This window comes from Xyrauchen texanus, chromosome 41 (assembly GCF_025860055.1).
Source record: "Xyrauchen texanus isolate HMW12.3.18 chromosome 41, RBS_HiC_50CHRs, whole genome shotgun sequence".
Classification (NCBI taxonomy): Eukaryota; Metazoa; Chordata; class Actinopteri; order Cypriniformes; family Catostomidae; genus Xyrauchen; species Xyrauchen texanus.
In genome coordinates this window covers 30996511-31021796 of record NC_068316.1, presented here as the reverse complement: position 1 = coordinate 31021796, position 25286 = coordinate 30996511, and the positions used below count along the sequence as shown (strand labels likewise).

The 25286-nt window shown below is 39.8% G+C and overlaps 1 protein-coding gene across 1 annotated transcript in view; it reads left to right on the top strand.

Moving 5' to 3' along the window:
* Positions 1 to 25286, top strand: part of LOC127634477 (histone-lysine N-methyltransferase 2C-like) — a 232070-nt gene that overhangs the window by 29021 nt on the left and 177763 nt on the right. Inside the window, 1 exon segment of the mRNA XM_052114063.1 lies at positions 14564 to 14728. Coding sequence (XP_051970023.1) covers positions 14565 to 14728 — 164 coding nt within the window. The 5' untranslated portion in view covers position 14564.

The window sequence follows — 25286 nt, the reverse complement described above, 5'->3', positions numbered from 1 at the left end:
ATAAACCTGGCCGTCGGCGAATCTCAAGAATGGCCTGTGACGGGGACTTATCTGAATCTGAAAGTATGCATCTTTCAGATCGAGAGAAATAAACCAGTCCCCTGGCGCATCATGCGCGAGGAGTTTCCTGATTGTAAGCATTTTGAACGGTCTTTTGCAAGCACCTTGTTCAAAACCCTGAGATCTAATATGGGTCTGAGGCCGCCGTCTTTCTTGGGAACAAGAAAATAACGGCTGTAAAGCCCCGACTCGCTCAGAGAGGGTGGCCCTTTTGCACAGAAGGCTTGCTATTTCTGAACGAAACATGCACGCTGCTTCCGTGTTCACAGTGGTTTCGAGCCGAGCTCTGAAGCGAGGGGCGGCGATCGAACTGTAGCAAATAGCCCTGTTGTATTGTGCTTAACACCCACTTGGATATCCCTGGAATAGCTTCCCACGCTTTGAAGCGTAACGCTAGAGGGTGAATGGCCAATTCGCTCTGATTGCCGCACACAGAGCGCTGATAAAATGTGTGAGCGCATTTAGTGTGTTCATGCATGATTGCTCGCAGACAGCATGAACAGGCTGATTTGTGAGTGACTTCCCGATTGGAATGAATGGGGAAAGAGTCACCTCTGTTACGTGATGCGCAAGCATAGTCATGGGCACGGGACTTACACACAGAGGAATGGTTGCTGGCCGTGTAACAGAGCGGGCAGAGAATGGGCGCGCACGCATTTGTGGGCGCCTTCATTGACTCTGACGCTCGAGCGGTTCAGTAACCGCTTTATGTGAGCGTGCTCTGGTGGGGACACGAGACATGCAGTGCTTGTGTGCAGAAGTGAACACTGGATTGTGGGCACATTTTCTACACATAGGGCTGGTCGTGTGACAGAGCGGGCAGAGAATGGGCGCACGCGACGCATTTGTGGGCGCCTTCATTGACTCTGACGCTTCGAGCGGTTCAGTAATCTGCTTTATGAGAGCGTGCTCTGATAGGAGCACGGGATGTGTTATGCTTGTGTGTAGGGGCTGAACACTGGGTTGTGGGCACTTTTTCTACACATAAGACATGTTTGCTCTTTACAAGATTTATTTGGGTCACCGTGAAAACGGCGTTTGAGTGCAGGCAAGCGGGCAGTGTCACCGGCTTGTTGGCTGCTAAATTCACCACTGTAGTAGCCTGAGAGAAGGGGACTGACAGGGGCAAAGCTTTGACGGTGGTCCGCCGCGGCGGGACTGAGCCGTCGTTTGTTCAACAAAGTTAGGAAGACTTCGGTTGCTCTGGTTTCAGCGTTACCTTAAATCGAGGCCCGCTGGGGCGGCGGTCTGCGGCGGCTGTCTGAGCGCTGATCGAGGGCGGCCGCCCTGTCGACGCTGAGAAGTCTGAGTTTGTTGAACTGGGCGCTGTGAAGAGGCTCGTGCAGGAGGCTGATCACGTGAGCGGCCTGCAGAGGAGCTAGTGCGACGCGGCAGGAAGAGGTTCATGGCTTGGGTGGCTTTCTGGACTTCTGAGAAGCGGTCAACAATGCCACTCACTGCGGAGCCGAAGAGACCGGTCGGAGAGAGCGGTGCGTTGAGGAACGTGGAGCGCTCTGCTTCTCCCATGTCGGCTAGTGTTAGCCATAAGTGTCTCTCGGTCACAGTCAGCGAGGCCATGCACTTCCCTAGAGCTTGGGCTGCAGCTTTGGTAGCCGAAGGGCGAGGTCTGTCGCGCCAGTAGATCAGTAACAGCTTCTGGGTGCCTGCCTTTCTCATCCCACTCGAAGAAGGTCTGCTTGTAGGATCTGTAAAACGGCCATTGAGTGCAGAGCAGATGCGGCTTGGCCGGCGGCGGAATAGGCGCGGCCAACATAGGCGAAGTCGCTCTGCAGGCCTTAGACAGGAGCACAGGCTTGGAACGCCATCTCGCGGAGGGCGGACAAAGGTGTGCTGCTACCGAAGTCCTCGACCGGGGGATGGAGGAGTAGCCTCTCTCAGTGGCGCCGTCCACCGACGCGAGAGAGGTGGAGACGTGGGAACGGGTCCTGGCTGAAAAAGGAGCGTTCCACGACTTTGCAAGCTCCGTATGTAATTCCGGCAGGAAGGGAGCTGCCCGGGCGCGGGTGTAGAGCGGCGATGGCTTTGAAGAAAGCAGCCGTCGAGTCTGTTGGGTGCCTGCTCAGGGGCGGTGACCACTCGAGCCCGAGGCGGTCGACGGCCTGTGTGAGGAGGCGTGTTAACTCCCCTTCGACTCGGCGCGGGTCCTGCTGGATTCCTGGGCGAGGAGGAGGCTTGGGAGCCTGACCACTCCTCGCTGTCCGAAGCCATGATGGAACAGCGGCCCTTATCCTCTGCCTCGTCATCCGAGATGGCAGCAGTGCGGCCGCTCGGCGGCAACTGCGCGTCCCGGGGGGGCGGGGAGGGTGAAAGCGATGCTCGAGGGAGAGGCTCCGGCGAGGCAGTCGCTTCAACCACAGTTTCCGGCAGCCTTTGTGAGCGGCGCTTCTTCCTGCGCTGCTGAAGGTAAGGCGGCGCGGCGGTTTCTGCTTTGAGCGCTCGAGCCGAGCCCGCAGGGTCGACATCGGTAGCTCCTCGCAGAAATCGCATCCGCCCTCAGTGAGGGCGAGCTCTGCGTGCCCCAGTCCCAGGCAGAGAGCGCAGATGATGTGGCGGTCTCCTGTGCTGAGAAGGGCGCGACATGAGGCGCAAGTGGAGCGAGGCATCTTGAAAAAGACGCTCGTACTCTTTTGTGAATAGTTCGTGAGAACTAGCTTGCTGAATAAAAGGATACGTCGTCGGATGGCGTAGCTTCGCAGGATGGCTGAAGGTGGCTGAGAGCGGCCGGCTTCTTCTAGCGCTGTCCACGCTTGCTTGATGCCCCTCGAACGGCGACGCGGCTTCCAGGTCAGCGATCGCGAAGAGCTTCGCTGAAGAGATGAAAATCAGGGTTCCAGCCTATGAACTACGCTTATATGCACTCTAGTCACGCCCATTTTGGCGGGCTTTGATGCAGTGAGCGCGGACGCCTCTCATTGGATGCGAGTTCGCCCAAGCTCGTCTATAGGCTGCAGCAGTTGCCACAGAGCAACCTATGAGCTCGCTAGCTAGCCCGCTCAAGGTCTGCAGCTGCCGCACTGCGTTGACAATGGATACAAAAATTAAGGATAATTTTTTGGCTTCAATATCTCAGAAAAGATGAATCTTTCCCGTAGCGTAAGCTAGCTTACGCAATACGAGAGAACCTCTCGTAAGAGAACCGGCTTAATCATATACATAATATTTAATTAAATACAAAGACACATAACCACACACAGGGCAGCTGCCTGTAATTGTCTCTCTCTTTAACTGTCATCGTCGGCTGCCTTTATCCCTTGCACGCCCCCATCAGGCTGATTGGGGACAGGGCATGTGCTGTTTCAGCCCGGCCCCACCCTCCTACACTCTACAGACTCATTCAAGTGTTTTTACTATAAAGGGGAGTAAATTCAGTTTTTTTCTAAGAGGGTTTAGTGTAGGTTTCTTAAGCAGCTCACCCTAATGGCATCCCAGATGTGTGACTTACTTTCTTCTAAACACATTTGAAAAAAATATCTCATCTCAGTAGGTCCTTAAGATGCAAGTGGATTGTGATTAGATCTTTGAATCACAGACAGTGAGCATAAACGTCATCCATATGACTACACTGGTTAAAGCAAAACAATTGCTTTTGCTGCTAAAAATAACAATATTTAGTACTTCTTAACTATAAATCATTGCTTCCGGTCATCAACGGTACACGTGTGAGACTTAATCATGTTGGCATGTTCGCATGAGAACAGACACACATGCGACACTCCCGGAAGAGCAGCGCTATTTTTCGCAGCAAAAGCGATCGTTTTGCTTTAGAAGACATTAATTTAACCAGCGGAGTTGTATGGATGACGTTTATGCTTACTGTCTATTCTTTTTGGAGATTCAAAGGTCTAATCATCATCCACTTGCATTTTAAGGACCTACTGAGCTGAGATATTCTTCTATTTTTCTTCAATTGTGTTCTACTGAAAAAAGAAAGTCATGCATATCTGGGATGGCATATTTTTTGGTGAACTATCCCTTTAAATGTAGTTGGAAAGTTACCAGTGAGGAGAGACGTGCTAATAATGTGTATTAGTGCTGGTAGGATAGAAGGAAAATTGGCCTAGAGGAGATGAGAGGGAAAAGGCTCAAGAGAACAGGTAGTAGGGTGGCTGGAGAGAAGTTTTGATACCTCAGCCTCAGAGAGGGGTGAAAAAAAGGGGTGGAGTGGGTTATCTGTTGGTGATGGGTGTCTGTGGGTTTGTGGTGTGGAGAATTGACTGCTTATGTTTGTTATTTTGTCTCTGAAAAACGTGGCTAGTCATCAGCTTTACAAAGATGTGAAAGTTTTGAAGAGCATGTGAATGTCAGAAGTTCTGTTGCTTTTGTTTTGATAGTAATCTGTTTTAGCGGTGAATACATTCGCTGAGAAGGAAGAGAACAGTGACTAATTCTTAGGTCAACAGTGTCTTTAGATTTGCAACACTGTCTTTCAGGAGCCCTGAGTTTGGACCAATGTTCAAAAAGAACATTCGTGATTGTGAACATCGGTCGGTGGGTGTGGCATGGGCTCGTTTTTGTTATTTTCAATGTTATGATGAGTGTTCGTGCGGCTCTTGTTGGTGGCGTTGAGTGACAGCGGGCGACAATGTTATCTTGTGCATTCAGACATGCACCCCACTCGTGGTGCAACTTGCTCTCTTTTCCAGGTAAATCGCAAAGCAAAATCAAACATGTGTCCCCATTCATAATATACAGCCACTGATGTACAGGCACACTAAGCTTTATAAGGGCTGAGTGCAACCCGGAACTACTCCTACTGAAGGCGAAAACTTTACAATGAGACCAATCAGTTATTCTGGCTAAAATGTACTAATCTATGTATTATATAATGAAAAAGAAAATTCAAGTACTGATAGTGCAGCTGCAGCAAGTGTGCTCGCTGGAGGGATGATTGTTTCCTTTAAATAGCTTTTTATTATTCTCGACTTTGTCGATAACGTCAACTAATCATTTCAGCCCTGCCTGGAACTGCTAGCTAATTGATTACAAGCATCTCTTTTGAAAAATATGTGTCATTTAATAGCTTGCAATTTGGACTTGCTGCAATTTAAGGTTTGGCAGATGTAACATTAACCAGAAATGTGGCTATATTACAAATTAATGCTAATTTGAATGAGAAATAAATGACAATACACTTGCATAAATTGTATGGTGCCCATTTAAATGAGTGTTTATGGTAATCCTGATGACTCGCTCACAGAGAGAGTTTACTGAACTTCAAACAGCTGTGGTAATGCATTGAACCAAAATTATGCACAAAATAAACAGCATGTAACCCTAATCTCTATATGCATGGTGCAATTCACTGCCTGGCCAAAAAAATAAGTAATACTCAAATATTTAGTTGAATCGCCTTTAGCTTTGATTACAGCGTGCATTCGTTGTGGCATTGTTTCGACAAACTTGTGCAACGTTACAACATTTATTTCCATCCAGAGTTGCATTCAATTTTGGCCGAGATCTTGTATTGATGACGGGAGAGTCTTCTCCAGCACATCCGAAGACTTTCAATGGGGTTAAGTTCAGGACTCTGTGGTGGCTAATTCATGAGTGAAAATGATTCCTCGTGTTCTCTGAACCATTCTCTCACAATTTGAGCCTGATGAATCTTGGCATTGTTGTCCTGGAATATTCCTGTGGCATGAGGGAAGGAAAAATCTATTGATGTGATAACCTGGTCATTCAGTACATTCAGATATTCAGCTGACTTAATTTTATTGTCACATAACGTTGGTGAGCCAAGAGCTGAACAACTGAAGCAACCCCAGATCATAACACTGCCTCCAGATGCTTGTACAGTGGGCTCTATGCATGATGGCTCCATCACTTCATACGCTTCCCTTCTTACCCTGATGCGCCCATCGCTTTGGAATAGGGTAAATCTGGATTTATAAGACCACACGACATTTTTACATTGCTCAACAGTCCAATCTTTATGCTCCCTAGCAAATTGATAGATTTTTTACAATGTGACTACAAGTGTTTTAGTGATCTCTGATCACGATCATTCAAGATTTTCTTTCCGACCACATTTCTGACAGTTCACCACTATCATTCCATGTTTTAATAATGCATTGGACAGTTCTTACCCCAATTCCAGTGCTTTTAGCAATCTCCTTAGTTGTTTTCTTTGCTTGATGCAGGCCAATAATTTCTTCTGAAACACAGTAACATCTTTTCCACGACCAAGGGATCACCCCAAAGGAACATACATACATGGTTTTGTTGCGCTTTCATTTATTGCCTCATGAAACATAAACAGAATATGGGAAATGGCATGTGGTTACTTACAGCAGATGATCCCGAATTAAAACCAGACCCAAAACAAGGTGCAGAGATGTTGAAATAATCCTCACAACATGAGCCTGTCTTTCACTCATACAGAGATGTTGTGTGTGTGCACGCACACCATCTCTGAGGCTGCACGAGTCTGCCTGAAGCAAAGAAGCCGCAGGCAGTCAGAGATTCTCAGCCAAGCAAATGAACCAGAACAAATTATCAGCAAAAATATCTGCACAATTCCATTATCGGCACAATAATAATATTTAAACTTTCCCGGTTATCGGACAATAATATATCAGCCGCCGATGTATCATGCATCCCTAGTTGTGAGGCATTTGAGGGCAAATAAGGCAAGAATGTATGAAAGTCTGCAGCTTGAGATCTTTCTACATAAACATTGAAATCACAGAGGACCACAAGTGGGCTGCCATCATTAGGAATTGAGGATAGATGCACATCCAGCTCCTTTAAGAAGATTCCTAGCTGACCTGGGGGATATGTAACTACAAAATGTATATTTACTTACTAGATGGTTAAAATTATTGGCATGTAGTTCAAAGGAGAGGATTGTCACACAGATAGGACAGATGACTACATTTCCATGTGTTGGACATAAGCAAACCTGTTCCCCCACCCCTCCCAATCTGACGGGGGTGATGTGTAAAAGTGTATTTGATTGAGAGGGCAAAGGTTGCGACTGTGCCCTCTGGTTGAATCTAGGTCTCACTCAAGGCCGGGATGTTGAGACCTGATTGGCTAGTAATGGCAGGAATGAAGTACAGCTGACTGGCAGTTCCAAAGACTGATAGAAAGAGAGAGAGGTTTAGAAGAGGAAGTGGAGAAAGAGTGAAAGTGGTTAGGATTCCGCTTTCTCTTGTGTCTAAAGTGTGACTGGGAATGTGTTGAAAGCACAGTACAGCTGGAGAGAAGAAAAGAGGAAGAAATACAAAACCGTAGAAGTTGAAGAAATAAGAGTGATAGTTGAGTGCCTTGTTGGTTTCCTTGTTTGAGTAATCAGTGTTTGTGTGAAACAGCTGAACACGCCTGTTTAATAAGCAATATAAAGCCTAAAACTTGAACCGCTCAAATCAAAAGCACTTCACCACTACAGTTCTGTATTAAAAGCTCAAATAATAAACAGAGTAGTGTGCTACTAACAGGTGCTAGTTTAAACAAAACAAATCAAGTATTAAACGCAGACTTAGGCCTTATCCACACTAATACGTTTTCGTTTGAAAACGCATCTTTCTCTCTCCGTTTTGGCCTTCCGTCCACACTGAGACTGCGTTTTTGTCTGTGAAAATTGAGCTTTTTGAAAACGCACTCTAATGTGGATAAATGTAAAAACACTGTTTTCACATTTTAGTAGTGTGTGTAGTGTGAACTGTGAAAACGGATGCTTTGGAAAACGATGACGCGTTTTTAGTCATGTGATCTATCCAACCAAAACAATCAAGATGGCGGCCTGTGTTATAGCGCCGCTGTTGTGCCTGATACTTTGCTTGCGCTATTAAAAAATAAATGTCACTTTGTACAGCCTTCACATCGCATTCCTTCAAAGGCGATGGGAAGTTTACTCGGAATTGGTGTCCGTCGACAGAACACGAGGACAATTTTCAGACCGTACATGCAGCGGGGATTTTCCGCATGCGCAGTGACACGATTTAAGCATTTTCATATGTTTCAGTGTGGACAAGCAACTTTTGGAAAACGCTTGAAAACGTTAGTGTGGAATGAGAGCTTTTTGAAAGAAAATCTGTGCCGATATTTTATTTTTATTTTTTATTGCTCATCATTAAAACCTTATCTGATGAAACATACAAATAAACTCTTCATCTGGTGAATATATAGGCTGTAAAAGGCAACATTTGGTAAATACTTGCATATAAAGTATTGTTAGTTAGCCCAGTGTCTGCCATTTTAAAATAAGACTTGTTTAAAGTTGAACGTCCCCTGTAATGCACCAATTAAATGTTTTTTCTAGTTATTGAGATTTTGGTTGCATAGATAACTGCTTGTTATTTTATTTATTTTGGACTCCTGTAGCTTCAATGTCTGTGCTCTTTATAGTAAGGAAAGACTACAAATATATTTTTTTGGTATTATTCTACATTTTCCATTACTTTAGTTATCGGTATTGGCAAAATCTACATCTGTTGTCCTCTAACAACTCATCAGCTGTTCACTCTAAAGCACTCTAAAGTCTTTGTATTAATGGAATGAAAATGCAGTTTTCTACAGATTAATAGCCATATGAACATATAGCGATTTTGATGTTTTTTCTTGTTTTTTTTTTTTTGTTTTTTTTCAAATCGTATACAATTGTGCAGCCCTGAGGTTTCTAATGTTACAGTCTTTAGGAAAAGTAGTAACCAAATAAAATGCACATTAAGATCATTGCAATATTCACAATATTGTTAAATTTAAGATCATCCTAATTATAGATTGAATATTCGATATATCGCCCAGCCCTGCAGTAATGAATTTTGATAAGTCCTACTCAAGCTTCCTGTTTAAGTCAGAAATATGTCAACAAGGGTTAGAAAACTGTGCTTGTCAAGTGAGTTCACAGGTATCTGCTCATAAAGCGAATGACTTCCGTTTCCTTCAATGGCTAGAGCGTGAGTGGGTTTGCCATCGGGCTGTTGTGGTCAGGTAGATGCCGCAGTGAAATCATCATTCAAATAAGAGCCGAGGTAAAGCGCTCTGCTAGGTGTGGGGGTTTTCCTCATTCGTTTTCTTTCTTTGTCCTCAACATGACTGTGCTGAACATAATGTGTAAATTAATTTGAGCGGAGCTCCATAGAGAGCAGTGCCGTCACACAGAGCAGGAGCTGTCCCCAGTGTTCATCCATACAGCTGTGCTAAATGACACCAGTCAGCAATACAGCCTCCTCCTCTTTACCTCTCATCTCTGCTTTGTGCTGGTTTTCAAGTGTGATGTTGATGATAATAATTAGGGGTGCACCCATATGGAATTTCTGAGCTGATATGATAACCGATAATTCAAAGCTTATTGTGGCCAATATTGATAATCTTTTTTCCCTTTTTTCCAAGTTTTAATTTAATATTTTAACCTGGAACTGCTAGCCAATTAATTAAAAGCTACTCATTTGAAAAATAGGTGTCATTTAAAAGTTTGGAAGCTCTTAAATGCTGTTATTTAAGGTTTTCCAGATATTGATTTGTATGAGAAATGTTACAGTAATCCTGATGACTCGCTCACAAGGAGCGCATAATTAACTTTTAACAGATGTAATAATACATTAAACCAAAATGATGTGATAAATTAATAGCATGTATTGAACATTAAACAACAATACACACAATACAAACCATAATCTTTGTATGCATTGTGTTATGTTTATGCCAGCAGCCAGACTGCAAGTGTAGCGGTGGTTTGCGTGTGTTATGTATGTGTGTGCATTGTAGACATGCGCGTCTCGTTCACAGACGCGTATTACAGCGCTCATCTGGGACCGTTCCGTTGTATATCTTATGAAATATGATCACAATTATTCGAATCGTTTAGTCACGAGTTATAGCGCTAGAAAAGTCTCAACTCGTAAATTACAACAAACATAAGTTTCACTCACAATCTAGTTGTTAGCCATCTCATGTCATTCTGTGAGGATTATTTCAAGAAATATGCACCGTGTTGTGTTTGGGGTTTCTTTTAGTCGCGATGTGTTGCTTTAAACCCTTCAAAGAGTTCTCTGTACTCTGTTGTGTGTAATGTGTCGATGTGTGCATAATAACAGAAATAACATCTAGCCAGTGCCAGTCATTGTGAAATTCTGACAAATAATGTACTTACTGCTATGTTCATCTAATTTGCACAGTGCACTCCAACAGTTGAAAGCACAAAATTCTAATGACCCAATAGCATAGATTAGCCAACATTTCAGTCAAGTGTTTCAAAATGTTTGACTGGTAGTTTGTGGGACAAACCACACACCGATGACAGGGTGTTGGGCACCCAAGGCTCATCGATGCCTGCTGCGTATGGGACTGCGTAGCCGCAGAGTGCCCATGATGACCCCTGTCCACAGTCGTGAGTGCCTACTATGGGGACGCGAGTGTCAGAACTGGACCTTGGAGCAGTAGAAGAATGTTGCCTGGTCCGATGAGTCCCATTTTGTTTTACATCATGTGAACTGCCGTGTACATGTGCACCATTTACCTGATGGCAACAGGGGCAAAGTTATTACCAGAAAGCACTGCAGGAAGACAACAAGCTGGTGGAGGGAGTGTGATTCTGCTGGTAAACTCTGTCCGGCCATTCATGTGGATGTCAAATTGATAAGTGCCACCTACCTAACTATCGTTGCAGACCAGGTACACCCCTTCATGGCAATGGTATTCCCTGATGGCACTTCATGCCTCTTTCAGCAGGATAATGCACCCTGCCACACTGCACACATTGTTAGAGGATGAAGAATTTGATGAACATGTTCAAGGTGTTGCGCTGACCTCCAAAATCCCCTGATGTCAATCTGATTGAGTCTGTGGGATGTGCTGGACCAATAAGTCCGATCCATGGCAGCTCTATCTCGCAACTTACAGGACTTGAAGGATCTGCTGCTAATGTTTTGGTGCCAGATACCACGGGACACCATCAGGGGTCTTGTAGAGTCCATGGCTCGGTGGGTCGGCACTGTTTTGGCGGCACGCAGAGGACCAACAGCATATTAGACATATTATCAGAACATTTTGGCTCATGTGTATCGTAATATCTTTTTTTATTTTTGTATCGACTTTATACTGAAGCACCGGTACTTTTGACTGTGTGAATGCAAACTGTCATTTGAGGCTACCCAAGTGCTTGCATGATGGAAAGATGTCGCAGAAAGGCAGAGATTCTCAGCCACAAGGAAATAAACCGTAACAAGTGATTGACAAAAATATTGGTGGAAATTCCACTATTGGCGCAATAATATTTAGATTTTCACGCTTATCAGCCAATAATATAGTGGCCGCCATATAAATCGTCTACCCCTGATATTGATTATTAGTGTTATGAGTATAAATATGGCTGAATGATATGGTAAAATCATCTACTTGTGATTGTTTTGAAAAATATAGCAAGTTAAGTTGCTTTATGGTTAACAAAGGGGGGAAAAAACAGTGTGTCTGAAATATATGTGCTTGTCATTCTGCGCTGTCTCTGGCTTTGCTTACTTTTATGTTCCAATTGGTTGCTGCTTCTGTTAATTCCCTTTGACGTCACCAGTTCCAACAGATCGTCTAGTTTAAAACCCCACCAAAACCCATTCGCTTCAGCTTTTGCTGTTATTTGTTCGTTCATCACTCGTTTTACTATTTGGTCTCGTTCTGGTCTCGTTTTCATTCCCATTTTTGTTATTATTTGTTATGTGGGTTATAGTCCCCCCCCCTTCATAATATCCGTTATTCTTGTTTTGTTACAGTGGTGAGAAGCGGACAGGTAGGAGGTTACTTGACGTATATTGTGCATACACCTAGGGTTTCTATTTTTATACAAATTATATGAAAAATTATAATTTCGTTATTTTAATAACCCAACCCATCGTCGGCGCTTTATCAGTAGGTTGCACGACACGTGAAGCATTTTTTTTTTTAGCTTTCACTTAAGAAGATTTGTGCACTTTTTATTTTAATATATCTCTTTACATAATATTATTTTCCACTTAAAAACTATAATTTCGTTATTTTACTATCCCAACTGACTCATCCGCGCTTTCCAATAGGTTGCACGTAAGGGGGAAAAATATTTCTTCCACTTAAGAAGAGTTGTGCACTTTTAAGCACTTTTTATTTTAATATATCTCTTTACATAGATATTTTTTTTTCTACTGAAAAACTATAATTTCGTTATTTTACTAGCCCAACTAATTAGTAGCCTACTCATCCGGGCTTTTTAATATATTGCGCCTAAGAAAAAAAAGTCGTCTTTGGGCAGCCTTTTTGCGAAGAGAGCAGCCACAGCCACGCTCACTGATGAGCAAAAGTTGGAGGCAGAAATGACCATGTACCTGCAGGAAATGGCCATTGATGGGGAAGAGGACGACAAAATGTTTCCGTTTATGGCAAGATTAGCACGGAAATATCTGCGCATATGTGCTACCAATACTCCATCAGAGCGGGTCTTCAGCACAGCGGGTAGTGTAGTTACTCAATCCGCAGCTTATTAAAACCAGATAAAGTGAATATGTTGGTATTTCTGGCCAGAAACATTGAAATTTAAACATGGTCTATGGTGAAAGATAGTAGACTTCTTTACGCATTTTTCGCCATCCGTTGCGGAGCTATTCGATTTTGCATATTATTTTTTAAACGTTCATTTGTGTAGTTCATATGACCACTTTACAATATTTCAATAACATCATTTATTTTGTAGCCTGTGCTGAAGTTAATTGTGCTGCTAATTATAAGTGAAATGTTAATGCCGAGTTTCGGTCTGAGTGTTGTTCCGTTTTCTTGGTCTTTATTTGTTGTTCTTCTATGTTTTAATAAATGTGTGTTATTCATATTCACCTTGTTTCTTTCATTTGATTTGACATTATGGATTTATGGCCAAGGAAATTTTTCTTTAAAAGTATTAACCAGACAAAAGTTATTTGGCGTTCAGCTGGTCTGGGTTTATCTTAAACTGCCGCTTCAGTGTATACAAGAGCTATGTGACAATGAGCAAGATGTTCTGAGACACTACAACTACTAATAATTAATTAATAAAGGCTTAAAATAAAATATTTTAATCTAAATGTACAGTGTAAGACATGTAAAAAAAGACAAGAAGCTAACAATGTCAAGATCAATATTTGTGTAGCCTGCCTGACACAGTATTTTCACAGACTAACACGTCACGTCTCTGGCATAAACTACAGTATTTAAAATAGCATATATGCATTAGTTATATTCTCAATTTAATTTACAGAGCAATCCCTGCAAAGTTTTTAGGTTAACTATAGAAGAGACTAGGATTAGTGAGTCACACTAGCAAGACTCGCAAAAGGGGGCGTGGCATCACGATGGTGGCTCGACATCGTGATGTTGGTCAGCCATCACGATGGACGATGATATAACCCTAGTACTTACCAGGTTTTGTAAATAAATACATGTTTATTTTCATTTAACTTTTCACCAGTTCACTTATCACTTTACACTTTTGTATAATAAACCACTTGATTATTTCACAGCTTTTTAACTTGTTTGTTGTCATTTCTTCCAGCAAACAAGTTATTTTGATATCTATATTTAATGTTACACGCTTACACTCCAAGACAATCGTTGGGCAAAACATTATTGGGGGCTCGTCTGTCATTTCAAACACCCATCCCGAGACATTTATAATATATTTTTGTGCTGATAGCAGCTTGACATTGTTGTGCGGGCCTAGTTGCGTTGAGAATCTTGTTTGTTTGCACATGGATTAATGTTGTTGTGTTGATGCGGTGCAGTGTGTTAGTAAGCCTGGACTTGTTTGTACAGTTATTTATTGGTAATCCATCATTCAAACAATTTGAGAAGTGCAGAAACAATGATTTGTTGATGATTGCGTAATAGTATCATATTTCTGTGGAGAGGAAAGCGCTTAAGATATGAGTTTATTTGACAAAAGTTGGTTGAGCATGTTTGCAGCAGTGAACGCTGAAAACATTTCCATGAGCCTCATGCATGGTCAGACTATGTGTAATACACCACAGACAGAACAGAACTGAAACCACTTAATACAATGTATCATATCTTTACGCATGCTTTCAGTATGTGTAATACACGAACACGGCTGCGCATATACAGTAATCGCAGCAAGCAGCACATGTATTCCATTTATAAAATCACATCCCTGCGGATTGATAATCGCAAAAGGTCGTATTGTGATTCTGATATTATTTTGATCATTCATCCCTTATGATCAAATCAGTGGGATCTGGGTTCATTTTATTCGCTTATGACCTGTTAAAAGATTGGATATACCTTTGTATAGACAGGGTTAGTAAGTGATTCTTCCATACATCTCTCGTGCTAACACAAGTAATGATTTAGTGTTGTGGTAGAGGCCACTGATCTGTTGATAGAGCTTAATTAGGAGTTAAACTTTAATATTACTTTAGGATGTGTTATTTAGAATGGTTTTACCAACCAAAGCTCAGTTCACTGCTCAATGGTAAAACTCCACATTCTCCCATATTCGTCAGCTAACATTGTATCCATCTTTGTACAGAATGTCATCAGAGGATAAGAGTCTGGATCCCTCTGACCAAGGACCATCTCCTCCCGTGAGCAGTGCTGGGGCCACACCCTCAGGGAGCCCGGCCCCCTCAGATATACACCCACGGGGCCGGCCTCGCAAGGATGCTGATTCTGTTACATCCAAGTCCAAAAAGAAGTAAGTGCATCTCAGGTTCCGTTTTATGCTGTTTGCATACGATGACGCACCTGTCAACCTGCTGTCCGCTTTCCATTATACTCTTGACTTTGTGTTGCTTCAAGTAGGTTAAAGATTGTAATTTGTTTAAAATCATGTACACTCACATATGAAGAAGAACCCAGTCATATCAGTGGCCTAGAAAGAGCTTCTTTTTATTTTATATATATATATCGGGCAGATTTATTTTCTGTAGTTAATCATGAGTAATCTCAGATTTTGAAAGTGCTGAAATTTGACTAAATATACTTCTTTTTCTGTCAAAATGCATTTATTTGATTTTTAGAAAAGAAAATGTATCAATATAATGCTTTATTAACATTTTCCAAACAAAGCCTTCCACAGTATAAAGATAGAAATTCACTAAAATATCACCAATTCAAGTAATATTAAACGTTTCCCAGTGTCTAAGTGAGAGTTTGACTAATTGAAAGAACTGGTCTCCACATTTGTTGCATATTCATTGCAATGGGCATTAAATCTCTTAAACTCTCATCCTCCACAATATTAATCTGCTGGTAGACTGTGGCTATCCACTTGGTTACAGCAATCATGAAGCTGCATTCGTGATTCATATGGGCATTAAATCTCTTAAACTCTCATCCTCCACAATATTAATCTGCTGGTAGACTGTGGCTATCCACTTGGTTACAGCAATCATGAAGCTGCATTTGTGATTCATATCGGACTGGCACAGCGTCAAGCACCGCTTTGAAATCCATGTGAAAAATGCTTCCAGAGAAAAACGTCTCATTCTGCATTTTGACATAATAGTTAAGACTTGGTATGTATCTGTGGTAATTAAAATGCACCTTATTTAGTGAAAAATATGTCATTTCTATCGGAAGTCCTATATAGACTTGTTTTGTACAACATATTGCATTAAGAGCTCCTTTCCCCATCACTTTATTACTGACTCTGAATCACTGCTGTGTGTGTGTTTGTGGTGTGTGCGTCAGTGTAATGACTACTGACGGACACATCGCAAAGGTTCTGCCCTCCCAACAAGTGTTTATGCTGGTTTGTGGTGTATTAATGGAACTTAAAGTTATCATTGGCTGGAAATCAGATTGAATCAAATAAGACTTACCACGAGGATTGATCATGAGATTTTAGGTGATGTTTGAGGCTAGTTAGTCCTGAGTTTGGTGCAATGCTGTATGAAATGCCTTGTACGGGTTTCACATATGCTCCGTGAGCGAGGCGTGAACGGTGCATTTTTGTTTTGTCATAGCAGAAAACTGAAATAATCAGGAGATTATCGAAAAGACGCAAAAAAATAAACAATATTTAAACTGAACCTACTAATGCATTGGTCTGCAAACAATCAAGCATGAAATAAAGAAAGAATAATTAAATAAACTGCAGGAATTTTTCCTGTGTTGTTTATATACAGAGATGGACCACTGGTCATTAAATGAATGGAAACAATTGGAATGCCCACCTTACAGATAAAAGAGCCAATCGCCTTATAAAGACATCACATGTCAACTCAAGGACAAACATGCGCATTAGCTGATCCAGCCTGAAAAAAAGCATTTTTAGCATAATCTGAGGTAAAGCAGCAGAATTTATGAAACTATTGTTGTCAGATTTTACTGCTGACTTAATACATGTTATTTGATTGTAATCATGACCAACCATTTTGGAAAATTCTGTCTTTCCCCATTCAAGTACTAGTTGGGAACTGTACTTTTATGTCGCTTGTTTACAAAGAAACAGCTGCCCAACCTGCTTGATAGCATTCTAAAAATGACCGCATAGTGGACTGACTTCCCTTGAAGGGGCTTGATATATGAACCATTTACGACCAAGTATGCTGATAAACAAGTGCATGAGTCTGCCCGCCATTGCAGTAGGAACCTTGAAACAAAAGACGCAGCCAATGTGAAAGCCCAAACGTGACCCATTGCTCACGCCATGGTCACGGAGTATATGTGAAGCTGGCGTTACACCACACAGCAAAGCAGTTTGTATGCCAGTGTTATATTATAAAATGCCAGTGTTTATAATATATATATATATATGTGTATATATGTATATGTTTATAAAAAACACTTATATTTTATATATTATATAATTATTTTTTAAGAAAATTACAAACCAATATAATGAGTCAGGAATTCAGGAGCTACTCTGACTGTTTCAGTGAGTTCATTCAATCAAGGATTCTTCAGACTGGCAACTACTGAGTTGGTGGGTGGTTTTGGGTGATTCTTTAAAAGAGCCAGCTAATAAGAGTCATTTGTTCATGGACTAATTGTGCTATTCAGTATGTTTGTAGTTGAGTGCGTCCAGCGAACATGACGTGAACATAATGCATAACGTTTTCATCTCACCGCAATCATGTCAGAATGCAAGCTCATTCTGCTACACCTGGAAGAAGCTTTTGTGCTGAGGTGCATTAGTGTGGAAGAGCTGTGTGAGGCACATATGTAGATGCTGCTCGGATGATGGCATTTTCTTGTTGCCAAGTTAATTTTGGCTCCAAAAATATTTTTGCTAGAGCACAGCATGAAGCATGTGGAAGGGAAAATATTAGACTGGATTTTACTGAATTAATTTTAAGTGAATTGTTTAGTTTGAAACAAGTCATAAAAAGACATCGTCCTTGATTCGAGAGCATTTTATTCCAGGTCAAAAATCGCTGTAAGCGATTTTAGCCATTTTGGAACTTCCACCAGACTAGCCGTTGTATTAGCCACGCCCCCTCTTTTCAAAACCTTGCACTCCAAAGACACATGCACACACACAAACACACTAGAGGCCGTTGTGTTGGACCAGATGGAGGGGCTGGGCCCCCCCCGAGAATTTTGCCATACAACCCTGACCGCTTCACGATTGCAGGACACCGTACCAGTACTTATACAAGCATATGTGGGGTTAGACTTTATGGTTTGTGTTATGAGGAAAGGGTGTGGCCGGGCCGTGAGGGTGCATGGCTGGCGCTAAATCAGATGATCAGCAGGAGAGTGAGATAAAGGGGGGCTGGAGATGCCAGTTCAAGAGTGAGCTAGAGACACCTGCTGCATGTGTGTGTGTTTATGTTGAGTTTGACATTAAACTTTACGTTGACTGTTCAGCTGGTTTCCACCTCCTCCTTGCCCATCATTTTTCCTGTCACAGTTAGGTTTAGGTTTTGGTTTGGCTTTAACCTAGGGATAAAAGATTTTTTATTATCTAATTTGTTGTTTATTTTTTTTCTATGGTAGCAAAAGGTTTTTTGTGCAAGCTAACTCATACAATTTCGCCATCTCATACTTTTATTATGAATTCTCATGAGACCGGGTTGGTGTATTCAGTAAAATTCTTACCTAATCTTTTATTTTTGTTCTTAGTACTGATAAAAAGATTTCATATAACTGAATTGCATGATTGTGTTGGTGTGCATGTGCATCGTTTACAAAATTAGACAACACACTGCATTTATTTATGTGTTTAGCTTTAAATTGAACGTGACCCTTTACATGAGAACAGTTTCGCGAACAGTTTACACTGCAATTCGTTATGCTTGTTTTATAAATAAGGCTCATTGTCTTTGTAGTGTATAATGTACCAGTAGAGATTCCCAACTGGGGGCACGCATACCCCAGGGGGTATGTAATCAGGTCACTGGGGGTACGCAAAAATAATAGTTTTTTGCTATGTTGAACCTAAATAAAATTAAAATAAAACAATTAGGAATTGGTACAAATATTGATTTTCCAATTATTTGCAATCTTCATTTAAACAGTCTCTATATCAATCTAATACGCTTTGCAAAGTTTGGCACCAAAATGTTTTCACTGCGTGTTAAGTGTAAAAGTTTGGTTTGACTCATCCCTTGTAATGTATGTCCAAAGATGAGATCATCGCAATCCACATAATCATTGAAAAATATCTCATTTAAAACTTTCTGTTCCCTAAAGTTTGTTTATCAAAAAACAGCAAACAAATTAACATTAATTCTGGATGCGTGCTATGTTAATATGCGCTTAATGGCTGAACTGCCACCGGTGGTCTTAAGAGTACTTTTTAAGCTTTTGTTCTACATATCAATGTAAAAACTTGTAAATAGTACAAATCATACATGCACAACATATGTATGCAATATAACATATGCAATTTCAAGGCATCATATTTATTAATGGAATACATGGAATTTTTACATTTTTAAAAAGTGACCAAAATAATGGGGAAAAAAAAACTATTTGTAAAATTGTATAATGTACCAAGTTAGAAGGTCCCCTTTGTAATCAACATCAGTAGCTAAGAGACCATTTCTATCATATGTAAGCAAAATGAACATTAAAACTAAGATATACCGGAAATATAATAGATTTTATCAGTAATAATAAGCCGTATTAATGATGATGTTAAAATAATCTTTGGTGCATATCTTTGGTTTTGTGTCGATGAAGGTCCTTACAGATGGTGCTGTGGGGGTACTTATGGCAAAAAAAAAGGTTAGGAAACAGGTGTACAGCACATGGCCATGCTGATATTACAGAGATAATTATCATCAAAGTGATTAATTCTTAAAATTCTACTAATAGTCGCTGTTGGTGAATCACTGGTTGCCACAGTCGATAGACTTAGCATTTCATTTGAAAGTAAATTAGTGAGGGCCTCTGATGGGAATAAGGGGCCTCCTCTTGGAGATCAAGTGTTGACCCTCAGTTAAACAGTGCAGATATAGGGCAGATTTGTCCGGCACCTGATACTGCAGGTACAGCCCTCTTTGGACCTACACACCAAGTTGACACCATGAATCTTGTATGGAAATGGAATTGTTGCATTTTAACATACAGTTAGAAAAAGATTCACAAATAGATTGCATTAGATTTATAAATATATGTTTATTAAATTAAAGTGAATTCATAAATAAATGAGATTTGCAAATAAAGAAATGATTTACAATTATATTTTTTAACTCACACACAACTCATTCATTTGTGGATCGTGCACATTTAATTGTAGATCGCTTCCTGTGCATTTGCGGATCGCTACAGACATTTTTTGATTTTGAAACTAATCTAGCATCGAGATGTGCACACACATCTACAAATAGGCGGACTCCATCGTCTACATATGCCAAGTAGATAATGGCCATATTACTCGGACCAATCGTAGCACGTTTTATCTACAACCAATCATGCTTCGTTTTACTATCAGGGTGGGACCAGAGTCACAGCGCTCTCATGAGTATGGAATCAAGCACTTGCAGATAAGCTCCAAGGCTGCAAACTTTTAAAGAAACTTTTTTAAAGAAGGTTTGTATAATTTTCTCTGTTATAAACATGTAGTGTCTTCTTGCTAAATGTCAACACCTATAAATTGCCATTTGTAGAGTGTCCTGATCATTTGCTTTATAGCTAACCTGGCTATCTGTTTAGTCAAGTTTCTTGACTGAAATGTGTCGTCAAAACGTTTAGCTACAGCTCTAAACAGACACACTACAAACGATCAGTAATACAGATAGTGTCTTTTATAAAACATGAATCATATTAGATAATCTTAGGAGCAAAAACCATAAATGAATACCCTATATTAATATACAGTGTACAAGATCTGCTATGCCAATAATTTGGTTTTACATTATGTAAATGTATTAATGTATTATTATGTATTATTTTTAGCTCTTAGTGTTATGGCAGACCAGTCAAATGTTACTCACAAGAAATAATTATGTTAACCCTGAAAAATAATCTGTTTCACTAGCAAGTATATGGGCTGTGAGATCCAGGAGGACAATAATAATAATAATAATAATAATAATAATAATAATATTAAGAAGAAGAATTGCGAGTATAATGTAGAACTGGTGCTCTCTGCTCCACATCACAAAAAGATGTGCTACTGGTGGAAAGACATCACAAATCTCAAACGCCCAGTCTTTTTTGTGTAACTGTGACTAGGAGTATTTGTCCCAGACAACTGATACAACACCATGACGTGGCAATGAGGATGTTATGTACAACAAAATTTAGCAAAATACTAGCACTCCAGTTGTAATGATCAATACCATTGTTTGTGCGTCAATACATGTACTCATATTTATTGTCTTTTGTAGTTACATGCATTTTAACCTGTAATTTGTAACCAACAAAATCATAACTTTTAGCGAACAGACTTGGTTTAAAGTGTTAAAAAAATAAAATAAAAAAATACCTCAAAATGCCTTGATTGAACTCAATAAAAGATATGTCAACTAAATGACAAAAAATATTTTGTCAAATGAGATTTCATCATTTATACTCCTATTCATGTTGTTCCAAACCCAAACGACTGACTTTCTTCTGTGGGAGGAACTCAGAAGGAGATATCAGGAATTATGATAGGGACTGACCGCATCGCTTTCATTTCAGCCTCATTAGCAGCATCTACATTTTACATTGTTTTCTCATATGCCACAGAAGAAACGAAATAGTACAGCTTTAATAAAAAAAAAAAAACAGGAGGGTTAATAAATGACAGAATTTTCATTTTTACATTTTGGATTGCACTTTTCATTTCAAGACTTGACAGGGTATTTTAAAGAAATCTGACATAACAAAATAAATAATCTCATATTACACATTTTAAAAGTAATTCTGTATTGGAAACACTGAGTTTTGAGCAGGTCAATTATCATTGTCAGAACATGATGCTGTATTTTATGAAGGGCCCCCTTAATAGTACCTCCTAAAACATTCACACAAAATTGTTAAAATGCAAAATTCTAATGAACATTACCTTACATCTGCTTTTAATAAATACATAAATAATGTGAAACCAAATTATTGGCATAGCAGATCTTGTACACTGTGTAATATAGGGTATTCATTTATGGTTTGTACTCCCAAGTTCATCTGATATGAATCATGTTTTATCTGTGCTACTGATCTTTTGTAGTGTCTAGTAGTGTGTCTGTTTGGATCTGCAATGTAACATTAAGAGTAAAGGTTTTGTCGACTCATACATTTTCCATTATGTAGCTAATAGTTTCAGTCAAGAAACATGGTTAAAATTAAAATAGCAGACTCAAACAATCAGCCAGTTTAGCTATAAAACTAATGATCAGCACACACTACAAATGGGCAGTTTTCAGCTGTCGACATTTAACAAGACACTACACATGTTTATAACTGAGAGAAAATTATAAGAACCTCAAATCACAGTATTCCTCTGACGTCTGTTTCTTTAAAAGTTTGCGGCCTTGGAGTTTATCTGTAAGTGCTTGATTCCATGCTCATGGGAGCGCTGTGACTCTAGTCCCGCCCTGATTGTAAAACGAATCGTGGTTAGTAAATAGAATGTGCTACGATTGGTCCGAGTAATGTGGCCGTTATCTGATTGGCTAGATTAGATGATGGGTGGAGTTTTGTGTGCACATCTTGACTCTAGATTTGTTTCAAAATGGAGAAATGCGTGTAGCAATCTGCAAATAAATGCACAAGATTCACAAATGAAGGCTGCCCAGAGTTGTGTTTGAGTTAAAAAATATATTTGTGCATTTCTTTATTTTCAAATCTCATTTTATTTATTTGTTAATTCACTTTATTTTTGTGAAACTCCTAATATATGTTTATAAATCTCATTCAATTTATTTGTGAAGTCATTTAATTTTTGTGAAACTCCATTCATTTACCTGTGGATCTCTTTAAATTTATTTGTGAACCAACTTTCTGTTTGTGAATCTCTTTCCTTTTGTATGTTAATATGCAACAATTCCATCTCCATAATCATGTGTCTCAAAACACACAATCAAACAACAAACAAGTCATAGAGAGCTCTCGATTTCAAAGTGGTTGTTCTGTTACCTGACACCACCAAAATCTCCAAAGCCTTTTCATTACAGGCTGGGGAGATAATTTAAACTAGCTGAACTGTTGTTGAAGATTGGACCCAAATGCATCTTTAAGAACGTGTATGATTGGTATATTTGGTGTGTTTCGCTTTATACACACACACACAAAAGGTGTTTGAAATGCTTGGTCAAAATTTCTCCTGACTGATAATGAGGGTTGCTGATTGTTATAGGGTGTCTTGAAGGACAAGTCGACCCCAAAATTAAAAGAATTTACACCCTTTCATTAGTCTTTCTCTTAATGAAACATAAAAGGAGATGTTAGGCATAAGCTCCAAGCTTCTATTTTAATAATCAGCAAGTGGAATACAAATATTATAAAAGTAGTCAATTTCACTCGTATGCTAAATACTGAGGCTTGTGAAGTCGGGTGATAGTGTATAGATTGTGTGCATTTGTCGTATGGACTACTTTTATATTGTCATTTTTGGAGCCTGAAAGTAAAAATCGCCATGCACTTTCAATGTATTGAAAAGAGCAGCTTGGATATTCTACAAAACATCAAAAAAGATATTGAAACAACATTGAGTGAATCAATGGTTTATTTTTGTGTGTACTATTTATTTAATGAGACATGTAATTTATCTATATCTGTTGAAATAGAGAATTTGGATGTTGCATTACTGATAATTATCCTATATTTAATCTAAATGCAATGCCAGCTGTCGAGAAACCAGATAGGAGAGGAACTGAATGGTTTTTAGCTGGAGCTCTGTATTTGACCACCCTTTATCCTGACAGTTTCTGTGTCTCATCTTGCCCCCTATGTCATGAATCAGTATATTGTGAACATTACACATCGGGGACACTCATAACTCCGTTACCTGCAACATGATAACGAGGTCACGCATTAAAACAAAGCTGACAGCATCACTATATGAAAGGCAGTATTGTGAATTTTCATTGTAGATATTAAAAAGTACAGTGCAATTATAAAAGAAAAAATATAACGTGAGCAAAAAGGGGTGCGATCTTTAATTTTCATGCACATTTTGTAAGATAATTTCAAACCCTTTTGTACAAAACCCCTTTCACAACACTCAACGTTTCAAAGCAGCTTTACAGAAAATCATGCTTTTACAGGCAATGGAACTGTAATGCCTATAAAGTCTTAGTCATCACTGTGTAATTGTAACTTGTGTATTAAAATAAATAAGGAAATAATTGTATAATTGTAATTAGATCCCCAGTGAACAAGCTGAAGGCGACTGTGGCAAGGAACACAAAACGCCATAAGATGTAGATTAATGGAGAAAAATAACCTTGAGAGAAACCAGACTCACTGTGGGGGCCAGTTCCCCTCTGGCTAACATCAGGAATATAATGACAATATTACTTACGGTATGTATAGTTAATTAAATTATTAAACTAAGATTAAAATGATAAAACTAAGTGCGTGTTAAGGGACCGTGATTAAACAGATTTTGTATGAACTGTAGGATTAATGACTTATGTCTTTTGAAGTCCATCCTGGATTAACTGCAGAAGTTCACATAGATGCATTGTCTTTTGTTAGTTGGCTGATGAAGGCTTTTGTTGGCTATTAAATTATAGTCTATATATTCCATTTTAAGAGTGTAGTCCATCAATAGACAAAGGTGATGCAGGCAGAGATCAGTGATGTACATTGCAGTTCAACCGGCTGGTCATTTTGGTGTGGTTCGGTGAAGTCCATCCTAAATCCAGGTTTCAGGCAGTGGCATATGAATTATCCGATGTCTTACAGTTGGAGTTAGCATCAGTTCATCATCAGTAGTCCAGTGTAAAAGACCGAAGTGATGTCTGGCTAGCACCGGCATAATCACTCCGCGACACATAACAGTGGAGCTGGATCTAGCCGGCTCTGGTAACCTCGGAATATGAATCCCTAGGTTGAGACAGGGAAACAAATAAATAATATTAGCATAGATGCCATTCAATTTATTGCAGAGTTATAGATTATTTCTTCTGGTTCCTGCAGACCTATTAAAGCAGCCTAATTGTGAGTTGATGGATAAATTAGGTGTATGCCTGGTTAAATAAATGTGTCTTTAGTTTAGACTTAAACTGAGTGAGTGTGTCAGCATCTCAAACAGTGTTAGGGGGACCGTTCCGTTGTTTAGGAGCCGAAAAGGATCTGGCCTGTTAATGGTGCCTAGATTGTAAAAATCCCAATAAGGAGGTCCTTATTGGGATATTTACATTCTATGCACTATTAACAGGCCAGTATTTTGTAAATTGTAATGAACGAGATGGAATATATATATGTACCTTTTTAAAAAATATATATACATAAAATGCAAAAATATGACCAAAATGATGAAAAACTAATGATAAAATGATACATTGTAAAATGTATATTTTCTAGTGCTGGCAGTCAAATAAAATGTTACTTTCTTTTCTTGTCAAAATGCATTTACTTCCATCTTAGGAAAGAAAACAAAAAAATATGTAATAATATAATGCTTTATTAACATTTTCCAAACAAAGTGTAGTATTAAGATAGTAATGCACTAAAATAGCACCAATTTAAGTAACCTTAAACGTTTCCAGAAGTGAAAGTGGGAGTTTGACTAATTGAAAGAACTAGTTTCCCCATTGGTTGCAATGAAATTGGCATTAAATCTCTTAAACTCTCATCCTCCTGCCAGTAGACTGGCTATCTGCTTTGTTACATCAATCGTGAAGCTGCATTCATGATTTGCATCAGAG